Here is a 12,763-nt window from a genome sequence, read left to right as displayed (position 1 = left end):
CATTTTAAAAGATCCACAGGTGGAGCTAATTATTTCACTTGTGATTTTGTGAGGAGACCTGGAAAACATGCACTGCAGGGGCATATCTATAATGGGTGCAGGGTGTGCGGGGCACATGGGTCCCTGAAAGTCCCATGAGTCCAGGAAGGCCCCGCACCGCACACCCTGCACCCATAGTATTACTGACCTCTCCGGAGTCCCATGTCGGAGCGGGGGTCCGGCGCTGTAAAAACGACTGGAATATGGCCACCACGGCCATTTTTCCGTCTTTTGCACATGCGCAGTACAGGGAAAATGGCTGCCGTGGCCATTTTCCCGGTGACCTGCGCATACTCTATAGACTCCAGGTGCAATCTAGTGCCCAGAGTCTATAACTCCGGCACCGGCTGCGCACAGCTCAATTCGCTGCCGGTTGCCGGACAGAGAGGAGGCGGCCCGTGTCGGAGCCTGCAAACGGGCCCCCTCCTCTCTAGAAACGCTCCTGATGCACTGTTTGGGGTCCTGAGGACTGAGTTTGAGAACCTGTGGACTACTGGATGTGGCTTAAATGCACAAAATGTCCATATCCCTCACACTCAGAGATTGCACTTACCTTGCTCTATGAAGCAGGGCAGCTTGTGCAGCAGCATTAGACGGCCATGTAAGTGATTAAGGTTTTCTTGGACAGGGAATTGGAGAGGGACAGTTAGAGCAAAATTCTGTGATCCAGCCTGGAATTTGTACATAAAATCCCTCTCTGAGTAACACACTTTGACTTTTCCAGGCTTCATTGTTCCTTCAATAGGAGCTAAAAAACAAACAAAGAAAAACGCAAATACTGAGTATCTTGTGCTTAAAGGGAAACTATGGTATAATATAGCTGAAAAACTGGGGAGAAGCTGAAAAACTGGGGAGAAGAAAAGTAATGACTATCTGTGTGCTGGAGTGTAGTAGCCATTTTCTTAAAGCACACCCCCTAAAGGTTAATAAACTATATTTAATAAAGGTAATATCCTGTAGAGTATAGGTGGTATATTTACTAAAGTGAGAGTTTTTAGAAGTGGAGATGTTACCGATAGCAACCAATCAGATTCTACTAAACATTTAACTAGCACAATCTAGAAGATAATAGCTAGAAACTGATTGGTTGCTATGGGCAACATCTCCACTTCTAAAAACTCTCACTAAAACTGACTTTCACTCTTATATTGTGTTCAACACAATATCACTGGCCAGTTGCACTAGTGCATAGTTGCCGACAGTACTTCAGTAGATCATGGAAATATTGTGAGACCTCTCGGACTCCTGGGATGATAAATTAATCTCATGCATCTGCGCTGAATCTACTGCCAGGAGGCCCGTAACTAGGGCAGGGGGCACTGTTCAGGCCTGTCAATTTTCTGTTTATAATCATTCTCACTTGTATCTTCCTCTTCTTTTATCCCGGCATCTCCTGGCCGCCCCCAACTCCTCCCTGGCCATCACCCCCTGCATCCGGCCACCTACTCAAGTACCTTCAGTCACATCCTCTTTTATTTAACACACACATTGCAAAATACTGCCATACCCGGGACTCAAACCCATCACCTCTCACATGGCAGTCAGGCACCTTACACATGGAGCTATTTGCCCCAAAATGTCTGATGGCAGCCCTGAATAAAACCACCGATTCCCGACCCAGATGTTACCAGCATATCTCGAGTACCATTGTCGGTGAGTGTACCATGCACTGATCTCCCCGCTGCTGATATTTGCTGCATATACACACAAGTAGTGCTCTTTCTATACCTTCAGTCAGTGATCTACACTCCCAGCTCCAGGCTTGTGTGCAGCTGTTCTGATGGACAAATCCTGCTGCAGGTGCAACTTCACCAGCACTCTCCTACATCTAGAGCTGGTGAGTTATACTGCATAATTATTGTGTATCATCACTGCAGCCATTGGATTCACACTGTATTTAGCAGTGACACTTGGATAAGAGTGGTACAACGGGATCGATATGCCTTCATCAACGTACGTGGCAAATTAGGGATGGACATCAGAAGCCGATGGTTAGCAATCATCGATGTACTTTTTCCACTGCATAGCTACAATTTGATGGTTGCCAGCCTGTGGATGCAGCTTTCCGATGCCCATCCAATGGCTGGCTGTGGGGGGAGCACACACCGTTGCTCTGCTTAGGTAAGCAGCGGGAGAAAAGATGCTGTGTCCATGTGCACAGCATCTATTCACAGTGTAAGGGGAGCCTGGGAACAGCCCAGCATCTCGGAGTGTGCTGGGCACGCCACCACAATGATGTGAATGGGGGTGCTGCGAGGCTCCGCCCCCTTTCCCAGAGACCGCTGGGAGGTATGGCTAAAGTGCACATGCGCGAAGCTATAACTGCTTCTGTGCAAATTATTAAATGGTTGCGATGCAATGGCTAGTTGCCACAGCATTGTTGGATTTGATGTCGGGCTTCCGATGTCCATCCCTAGGACAAATCAGATCTGTCTTGCAGCTTTTCAAAGAGGCCACACCCCTTTTTTGGCCACTCTTCTTATGTCCCTATTTGAAAAATGGAGGAGGGGGACGGCCGCCAATTGGCTTTCTGGCCTAGGGCACCAAAAAATTTAGTTACGGCTCTGGAACTGTTTTTCATGAAAACTGCATCATTTTGTAGTGGAAACTCCTAGAAATAATCTGCACTTTGTTACATCTTCATCTGTTACGTTAAAGCTGAACAATAACAAATACAAAATGTATTACATTGTCAATGTAAGAGATAGGTGTGGCACCATGCGCGCGGCTGGTAAGGGGTGGGAGGAGAGGTAATTTGGGCCCGCGCTCACATGAATAGGATAGGCTACATAGCAGTCTGTGCACAGGGCACACATTGACATTGGTGTGAGTGGTGGGTGAATAGGATAGGCTACAGAGCAGTCTGTGCACAGGGCACACAGTGACATTGGTGTGAGTGGTGGGTGAATTGGAATTGGTTACAGAGCAGTCTGTGCACAGGGCACACAGTGACATTGGTGTAAGTGGTGGGTGAATAGGATAGGTTACATAGCAGTCTGTGCACAGGGCACACAGTGACATTGGTGTGAGTGGTGGGTGAATAGGATAGGCTACATAGCAGTCTGTGCACAGGTCACACAGTGACATTGGTGTGAGTGGTGGGTGAATAGGATAGGCTACAGAGCAGTCTGTGCACAGGGCACACAGTGACATTGGTGTGAGTGGTGGGTGAATAGGATAGGCTACATAGCAGTCTGTGCACAGGGCACACAGTGACATTGGTGTGAGTGGTGGGTGAATTGGAATTGGTTACAGAGCAGTCTGTGCACAGGGCACACAGTGACATTGGTGTAAGTGGTGGGTGAATAGGATAGGTTACATAGCAGTCTGTGCACAGGGCACACAGTGACATTGGTGTGGGTGGTGGGTGAATAGGATAGGTTACATAGCAGTCTGTGCACAGGGCACACAGTGACAATGGTGTGAGTGGTGGGTGAATAGGATAGGCTACATAGCAGTCTGTGCACAGGTCACACAGTGACATTGGTGTGAGTGGTGGGTGAATAGGATAGGCTACAGAGCAGTCTGTGCACAGGGCACACAGTGACATTGGTGTGAGTGGTGGGTGAATAGGATAGGCTACATAGCAGTCTGTGCACAGGGCACACAGTGACAATGGTGTGAGTGGTGGGTGAATAGGATAGGTTACATAGCAGTCTGTGCACAGGGCACACAGTGACAATGGTGTGAGTGGTGGGTGAATAGGATAGGTTACATAGCAGTCTGTGCACAGGGCACACAGTGACAATGGTGTGAGTGGTGGGTGAATAGGATAGGTTACATAGCAGTCTGTGCACAGGGCACACAGTGACAATGGTGTGAGTGGTGGGTGAATAGGATAGGTTACATAGCAGTCTGTGCACAGGGCACAGTGACATTGGTGTGAGTGGTGGGTGAATAGGATAGGCTACATAGCAGTCTGTGCACAGGGCACACAGTGACATTGGTGTGAGTGGTGGGTGAATAGGATAGGCTACATTGCAGTCTGTGCACAGGGCACACAGTGACATTGGTGTGAGTGGTGAGTGAATAGGATAGGCTACATAGCAGTCTGTGCACAGGGCACACAGTGACATTGGTGTGAGTGAATAGGATAGGCTACATAGCAGTCTGTGCACAGGGCACACAGTGACATTGGTGTGAGTGGTGAGTGAATAGGATAGGCTACATAGCAGTCTGTGCACAGGGCACACAGTGACATTGGTGTGAGTGGTGGGTGAATAGGATAGGTTACATAGCAGTCTGTGCACAGGGTACACAGTGACATTGGTGTGAGTGGTGGGTGAATAGGATAGGCTACATAGCAGTCTGTGCACAGGGCACACAGTGACATTGGTGTGAGTGGTGGGTGAATAGGATAGGCTACATAGCAGTCTGTGCACAGGGCACACAGTGACATTGGTGTGAGTGGTGGGTGAATAGGATAGGCTACATAGCAGTCTGCGCACAGGGCACACAATGACATTGGTGTGAGTGGTGGGTGATGGCGCTGCTCCCACCAGTCTGTATAGCGCTGCTGGTCACATGGGCCACTCCCGTGACAGGGCCCCTACGCAAAGCAATACAACTAGAACTCCTCAAATAAAATTTTGGGGCAGAAGCGAGTTTATCACGGGCAAAGCTGCAGGTAACATAATACATAATATTTCTATCTAGTGTCCATAATTACTAAACAAAAACTCTATCAAGGAGCTCAATTCAATTACACAAGAATGGTGCGAGAAGCCGTTGCAACGGCGTTAAAATGCTGGCAACGTTACCGCATCTCACTCCCCTCGCAGCTGGCTCCGAGCCTGAATTCGCATAATTTTGCTCGGAACCCTATGGGGGCTGCTTGCTGTCATGATGACTCGCACCCGCCAAAGGTAGGTAACTATGGATCGACCCCTAAATATGTTTAATGTTTCAGGGTTCCATGTGTAATTTTATTATTTATATAATAAAAATATAATTTAGAGATGCATCACAGGGATAATGGATGGAGACCCCGCCAGCACGGCTCTGTACTGGCCCCAGCAGACACCAGGTGACTGAATCAGCTGTAGCCCGGGCCATGAGGATGTGCTATTCCCGAGCGTACCACAGCGCCCCCTAGTGTCTGTCCGCGGTCACTGGAGAAGACTTTACCTGCAGCTGCAGCCCGGTAACCGGATCTCCCTGCACTTAACACTGGCCGGGGTCGGCTATTGATCGTTCACATTGTATGCAATATACAGGAGCTATCCATCCCGGTGCCCCATAAGGCTTTGCGGACTACGGGTGGCCGCTGAGGCCAAATAACGCAGAGAAGCTGTAACGCGCCATCTTGTGTCCATGTTGCATAACTGCATATAGCTATCTGGTTCCTGCTACACAGAGGAAGTCACTACTCACCAGTGTCAGACACAATAGCTTATAGAAAAATGAATGCACAGCTGCCAACCAAAGCCATTTTCCACAGCATAGTAATAATATTCCACCACTGTTTTAGCACTCATTTGACAAATAAAATGGGCTAATTATAATTAATAGCATATAATTATTGTTATTATTGTTTCATTATATAGCGCCAAGCATTATTGTTGTCATCTTTTATTTATAAGGCAGCAAAAGGCTTCCGTAGTGTCAAAAAAGAGGAACAAAAACTGAGAATAAGCTACATAGGTCCATATTCAATTAGTTTCACGTACGCGATAAAGTTTTGCATGCCAGACTTTTCGCCAACATCGCTTATTTTAGCCGCAGAAACTTATCGTGCACGTACCGCTATTCATCCTATTCAATTCCAAAGACGCGAAAACGGCGACATGTGAAGTCAAAACAGGCAGAAAGTGGTGTTAGAAGCGGGGAAATCAACCTGAACCCCCCAAAAAGATGCAAAAACATTGGGGATCAATGTAGTAGTGCCAGATTAGCCCTAATAAAACTGTTTGGGGTACTTAATTGCCACTAATTAGTGTCTTTGCATAAGTGGTGAAGAATGGCATAAAGCAGTATATTTGGGAGAAAATAAGTAGTCCTGTCATATTTGGGGTACCTGAAAATGGGTGCTAACATATTTTAATGTCTCTAAAGTGTAGTTTTAGTAAAAGTGAAATTCCTCCCTCATAAAAGCACCTGCAATCCCAAAAACACTTGGCTCCTTCTTAGAGAACCCCCAGAACCTTATTTCACTAGTTTGCAAACTTGTCCCACCACTTTTTTGCCCCAAAATTCAAAGTACTTTTTTGGGGTGTTCTTAAGTTTTTTCCTGGATTTTTTTTTACGCAGTTGACCTTTGGGGGCTGTCCCAAGGGTTCTGAGTGGTTTCTCTACCTTTGCACCCCAAAATAAAAACATTGCACTTCTTTTTTCCTGCTATTCAGAGGCAAATCTTTTTCACCTATTACATTGCATTGACTTTCCGCGTACGTGAAAAGCGGATGGAATTGAATATGGAGATAAGTTTCCGACTGGCGAAAAGTCGCAATCGGCGGCTTTTCGCATCTAATTGAATACGGGCCATAATTACAAACTATTGCATATTACTCATATAATAATGCTCGCACTGCCGGCGATGGAGACATGACATCTGAGAGAAGGACCCACCACAACACAGGGTAAGTATATTAGGATGGGAATGGACCCCAAACTAGTGGTATATAATCATCTGCAGTGATCACAGATCACCAGGATAGGAGGAGGACATTTTGAAGGGAACATGGTAAGTATAGAGAGGGGGAGTTATATCTAATCATAAATGTTAAACTACAATCCCTGTCACATTGGAGCTTACAACCTAAATTTCATATCACACACACATGTACAATAGAACTTACTTGCCCACACTCCAGGAATGTCCAGGAGACGCCAGAATTTTGGGGAGACACTGCCAACTCCCAAGAGAGCAGGTCACCCTCCTGTATCCTACCCATTTCCTATTAAAATGGGCAGGACTTGATATAGCTATTCTCAGCTAGACATATTACATTGCAGCAACCCTTTTGCACAATGCCGTGATTTGCGGTCGGTGGAAACTCACACAAACATACAAACTCTACACAGTTAAAGGTTTGTCCAGAATCAAACTTAGATATGTGATATCCACTGCGTCAGCATGTAAGCATACTTGCCAATAGGGCCGAGACGTGCGCAGTGAAGCCCATTTGGGCTTTCAGTTCTGTTTCACCTAATGGATTGACCAACATCCCTGGGCCCCTGCATCCCTGGGCAGAGGCGTCACCGGCTGTGGTGACACCCAGTGCAGCACTTACCAGCCTCTTGCATGAGCTTTAGGTAGGTGCGTGCACACAAAAGGGAGTGTGGCCATGCCCCTTGATGTATGCTGTTTGGGGTCGTGACTGTGTGTCACTCATCCGTCCTCGTCATGCTGCATTCAAGGCTTTGTGATGGATCATAAGGAAGGAATTGCAGAAGGCAGTGGTTCTCAAACTCGGTCCTCAGGACCCCAAACAGTGCATGTTTTCCAGGTCTCCTCACAGAATCACAAGTGAAATAATTACATGGCAGCAACCCTGTGGCAGAAGGTAATGAGTGCTTGACTGAAAGTTTTTGCAGTGTCTTATGTGAGTTACAGTATGTGCCTATTCTAAGTTTGTTATATGCAGACCCTCCAATATGACCCGTTCCATTAGGTACAAAATGCTCTACTCCTGGACTTCCCTCTTAATTTATGTTTGCAGTCACCTGTGCTGAAACACCTGGCTTATCAATTGACTAGTTCAACACAGGTGACTGCAATCATACATTAGGTGGAAAGTCCAGGAACAGAGCATTTTGTACCTAATGGAATGGGTCATGTTGGAGGGTTGGTATATATATGCAACATGATGTGGATATTTGAAATAAAGGGCAGTTAAATGTCAATGGTGACACCTAGGGGTAAATTTACTAAGATTCGAGATTGGTCGAGATGACAATCTCGGGTGAGTTTAGGAATGATTTTCATCTCGCAAATTTACTAAAGGCAAAGTCGGGTGAGTAGAAAGATTTTTCTCTCCTCGTAAAACTCGGGTGAGATAGCAATCTCGAAACAAATCACCATCGGGCCAACTTTTCACCTAAAATATACATCTCTCAAATTTACCAGGAATCGGGATGACAAGCTCGGGTGAGATGACAGCAAACTCTCTGCCAAACTCACTTTTCAAACTCTCCACATTAGAGAAGAAGACAGACCGGCTGGTACAGGTAAGTATGTGTGATTGATGTATGTGTGTAATAAACTTGTACTATCTAAGGTGTGTGTGTGTCTTTATTTAACTATTTATTTTACAGTGGAGGTACGGGTGCCGGCCGCCTGCTGGCACTTGTAGTTGCACAAGTGCCAAAGGGCAGGCATGCTGGCACCTGTAGTTCCACTGTAAAATACAATAGTTTAAATTGATTTACACTTTATTACCCCAGTAACCACAGCCCAGGGGTGCAGGGAAGAGCCCCGGGCTTTAGACCACGCCTGGGTGCTCGGGAGAGGGGGGGGACCTCTCTGTGGCCTGACCAGCCTGGAGTGAGAATGCTTTGGCCCTGGAGACCCGGTAATAGGGTCTCCTGGCTGTGGCATTACACCCCGGTCGGTTTGGAACCGGTACTGGTTTTAAATATAGGGGGACCCCTATGCAATTTTTTTCCCCCTATATTTAAAACCTGGACTGGCCCTGCAGCCTGGTGCTGGTTCCTAAATTATGGTGGAACCCTACTCATTTTGTTCCCTGCAATTTTAGGAACCAGGACTGGCTGTCAAGTCCAGGGCTGGTTAGGCTTTTTTTTTGGGGGGAGGGGGGGGGCTACGTAATTTTTTTAAAATTCATTTAACACATTTTTTACATGTAAAAGACACAAGCAGATTACACATATCTCACTGATATGTGCAGGCTGCTTGCTCGGGAGAGTTAGGCAGAGATAAAACTGCAATCTCGGGTGTGTAATCTGAAAAACTTGCTACTCGGGGGAGCTATTTCGTTCTGCTTCACCATCGGCCAAATCACCTGTTGGTAAATTTGAGAGATAAAAAGTGATTATATCACCCGAGTTTTGGTGAGTTCCAGCTAGACTAATCTCATTGTAAATCGGGTCAATCGATTCTTAGTAAATGTAACCCCCTACTGTAAGCAGAAAGCTTGAGGTGTAGGGAAAAATGTAATAGCCTTCGAAAAGAGCCCAGATTTTGGCGATTTAGCATCAACATTTTTAAGCTGCAATTTTTTAAAAGGCAAGATCCACAGGTCGTTATATTTGGCACATAGCCGGCCGGGAGACTTGCCCACTCTTCAGGGAGGCCCCTCCAATTTTTAAGAGCCTCCCGGCCATTCCTGTAGAGTAGGCAAGTATGGCAGATGCCAGGACTGAACCTTGTGATACTCCAGCTGATAGAAAAGCAGAGGTGGAACCGTAGAAACAAACACTGTAGTGCAGTGCTTCCCAACCTCAACCTGTACGTTTTTCCAACAGGTCATGTTTTGTGGATTTCTGCCTGTGCGGCCTGGTGGATAATTACTGACACAGCAAAATAGATTAACTCACCTGTGCATGATTAAAGAAACCCGCAAAACATGACCTGGTAGTGGTACTTGAGGACTGGAATTGAGAACCCCTGCTGTAGTGGTTTGATAAATAGGATGAGAACCTATATAGGACAGTGGCTTGAAGACCTAAGAATGTGAGTGTTCGGCCATGTCAAAAGCAGCAGTCAAGTGGAGCTAGAAGTGCCTACTGACCTTTAGGAATCACTGAGCACCACTGAAATCTCTGTGAAATCTTCGGAAACAAAAGCCTCAATAAGAAGGGTCCATTAGGTTTTGTTAACAAGGGAAGTGTGTGAGTCAAGCGTAGGCAAGGCTCTCAAGTTCTTAGAGACTCTAAGGAGTTGAATTTGTGTAAGAATTTTTATTTTTCAAAATAGGGGTAATAACTACTGTCTATGCTTGAATAAGGATGAAAATTCACCTGTGGAAAGAGCGGGTACAAATGTTAAGGTGTAACAGCTGCTTCCTTGGCAATGCCTCCAACCGGTTATTTACAAAATTAAACAACCCAAAAAGTAAACAACTTCTGTCTAGGAGTGTCAGAACGATTTTAAGTTGGGGGTTGGAAACATAAAATCGTTCCAACGACTGCCCCCCCCCCCCCTAACTTACGGCGGCTGCGGACGGTCATGGGTTGTGCTTTATAGCAATAGGCTGCACAGCCCCTACGCCTTTAAGTTAAAATACCGCACATTACACCTTCCCCTCCTCCTTACAGTGCAAGAGCTGTGCAGCCTTTTGCTCTAAAGCACAGCCCTGACCGTCCGCAGCCACCGCTCCTTTCAAATGTTTGGCGGGGGGGGGAGGGAGCAGCCGCCCCATTGCCCCTCCCATTCCAACGCTTATTGTTCTGTCATATGTGTCAAACTTCTTTTTGATATATTGAGTATTCATGCTTCAATAAAGAAAAACTTTGTTTGAAAAAAAACCAAAAACAAACAATATCTGGTGGAATCAACCTATGTGGTGCTGAGGTGTCACCTGTTCAGTGCTGAAATGGTAGGATCCTCCCACACAATGTTGAAAAATGGAGTGACCACACCTACTGTATGTGATGCAGTAAACTGAGAGAGAGTAAAGAACAGCTGTACCTGCAAGAGACAGGCAAGCTACAGAGGACCAGATGGAGATAGACCAGGTAATCTGTCCCAAAAGGTTTGGTATCTGCCAAAGAGCCGCCGAGTGGGAGAGCAGCACAGTGTGGCCCTCTGTACATTAGGAAGAGGCCTGAGAGACTGGAGTTCTAAGAGAAAGCTGCATGAGAGACCTACAAACTATGGTACTAGCTGCCCAATATAGAGAGAGTGGAAGAAGTGAGGTAGTGCCCTGAATGGAGGCTAGGCTGTTTGTTATTTTCAGTGATTCATCCATACTGGCAGCTTAATTTACATTTAAACCATGATTTGCTGGCTGGAGACCCTTATCACCAAAAATACTGCACTATTAACAGAACTAACAGAGCAAAATTCCCTTATATTACAAATAATAACAGTTAACTAAAATCAGGTTCCAATGCCTCTAGTGATTTTAGCTTTGCATACCTTGGGAATTTTACTTAAAACAATTTTATAGATTAACTACTAAAGTAAATTAATCCCAAACACTCTCAAAATAATCCCATTTATACAAAACACCCCTCTTATCTATAACAGTGACGTGCAGTGAGGTAAATGGCTGGGGAGGCACTGGCTAATATCAGAGGCAGAGTTACAGATACATATATGAACCCGAGGCTTCATGTGGGCATTACACAAAGGTGCAGCAGTATATAGTGCTGGAAAGTTGGTGTGTATTGATCAGGGATGTGCAGAAAAGGTAGACACAGGAGGCAATGCCTCACCTGCCATACACTTACAGGGGTATTCAATATGGGAGCGATAACATCGTTTTTGCGTTAATATCGGAGCTATGACGTCATTATCGCAGGTTTTAGTTTTACACCATATTCAATATCAAAGATTTATCGCAGTTTTGAAAAGTCTTTAATGGTGAAAAGTTATCCCCGTTTTTTATCAAATAGGTGTCGAAAAAAAGTGCAGAATTTTCACCATTAAATAGGTGTCGAAAAAAAGTGCAGAATTGGGTTTAGGGGTGCAGGCTTAAAAAAAATATCCTGCACCCCTGGGACTGACATTTAAAAAAGAACTGTGTCAAAAAAAGTTTTACAAAAAAATAGGGACACCCCAAAAAATTAATTAAAAAATTGGGGTGAAAAAAAAAAAAGGGAAAAATTTGTTTACCAATAGGGAAATAGGTTCAGGGCTATTCTGCAAGTATGCGGCAGGTGTTTTCTAGAACAGAATTATAGCGGCAGGTGCACAAATGCAGAATTTTTTAAAACTTACTTTAGGGACATTAAAATATGCTAGTACCCATTTTCATGTACCCCAAATTTGATGGGACCACTTAAAAAAACGATAAAAATAACCTAAGTGCTCTTCTGCAACACTTCAATGTCGGGAAAAAAACACCTGCTGCGGCTATTTAAATCCCCGACTTTCAATTAAAGGCTAAAACGGGGTACCCATGGTGTTCCCCCATGTTTTTACAACTTTAGGGGGGGTCTTACAATTATTTTAAGGAAAAATTCGTAACTTTATGCAAATCCAACTTCGGAGTTTCCCGTTTTCGTTAATTTTATATTGAATACGGGGATAAGCGGGAGCGCGCACCATACTTTAACGCAGGTAAAAACTCCGATATGAAACGTTAACTTTGACAGTGAAGTTAACGTTTCATATTGAATACCCCTCTTATACTCATACCAGAGTCTTGGCTATAACAATTATTAGAATAATACAAAGAAGACATTTATAATATTTTCTTTAATCTTTTGTTATCTTTTTATAGTCAAAACTTAGGTATAGTCCAAAGTATGACAGGAAAGGCTCTGCTAACCTGCCTCACATCACTGTTCTATAACCTTCAAGTTCTTTATCATATAAAGTGGCATGTAATCACTGAACGAACCCTAGATTCCATAAATGAAACCCCAAAACCCAGTCACCCACTCATACAATAAAAACTGGATATATACGTATATTAGGCAAAAGTATAATAAAAGGGGACACACAAAATGATTCACTCAGACCACAAAAAAAACTCATATGAAAATGGATAATTATGTATTATGTAATCACTAAATAGCTGTTCCAATGTATCTCCTCTGTGAAATCTGAGCCATAGCTGATGTAATATGGGATACTGTGTATCCTAGTTAGAAA

The 12,763-nt window shown here is 44.8% G+C and overlaps 1 protein-coding gene across 3 annotated transcripts in view; it reads right to left on the bottom strand.

Moving 5' to 3' along the window:
• FERRY3 (FERRY endosomal RAB5 effector complex subunit 3) overlaps nt 1–7,556 on the bottom strand; it is a 70,490-nt gene extending 62,934 nt beyond the window's left edge. Inside the window, exons 1-2 of one of the 3 annotated variants that reach the window (XM_088478908.1) lie at nt 7,272–7,556; nt 593–787 (exon numbers count right to left, since the gene is read on the bottom strand). In XM_088478908.1, coding sequence (XP_088335034.1) covers nt 593–787; nt 7,272–7,284 — 208 coding nt within the window. In that variant the 5' untranslated portion in view covers nt 7,285–7,556. Of the gene's footprint in view, nt 1–592; nt 788–4,799; nt 5,009–5,166; nt 5,293–7,271 lie in introns of those variants that run through there. The other 2 variants (XM_088478909.1, XM_088478910.1) reach the window with 2 other exon arrangements.
• Between the last annotated feature and the right edge of the window lie 5,207 nt (nt 7,557–12,763).

This window comes from Taudactylus pleione, unplaced genomic scaffold (genome assembly GCF_031769625.1).
Source record: "Taudactylus pleione unplaced genomic scaffold, aTauple2 ptg000225l, whole genome shotgun sequence".
In the NCBI taxonomy this organism is placed as follows: domain Eukaryota; kingdom Metazoa; phylum Chordata; class Amphibia; order Anura; family Myobatrachidae; genus Taudactylus; species Taudactylus pleione.
Note: the sequence above shows the minus strand (reverse complement) of the source record. Positions and strands in the feature narration are given on the sequence as shown.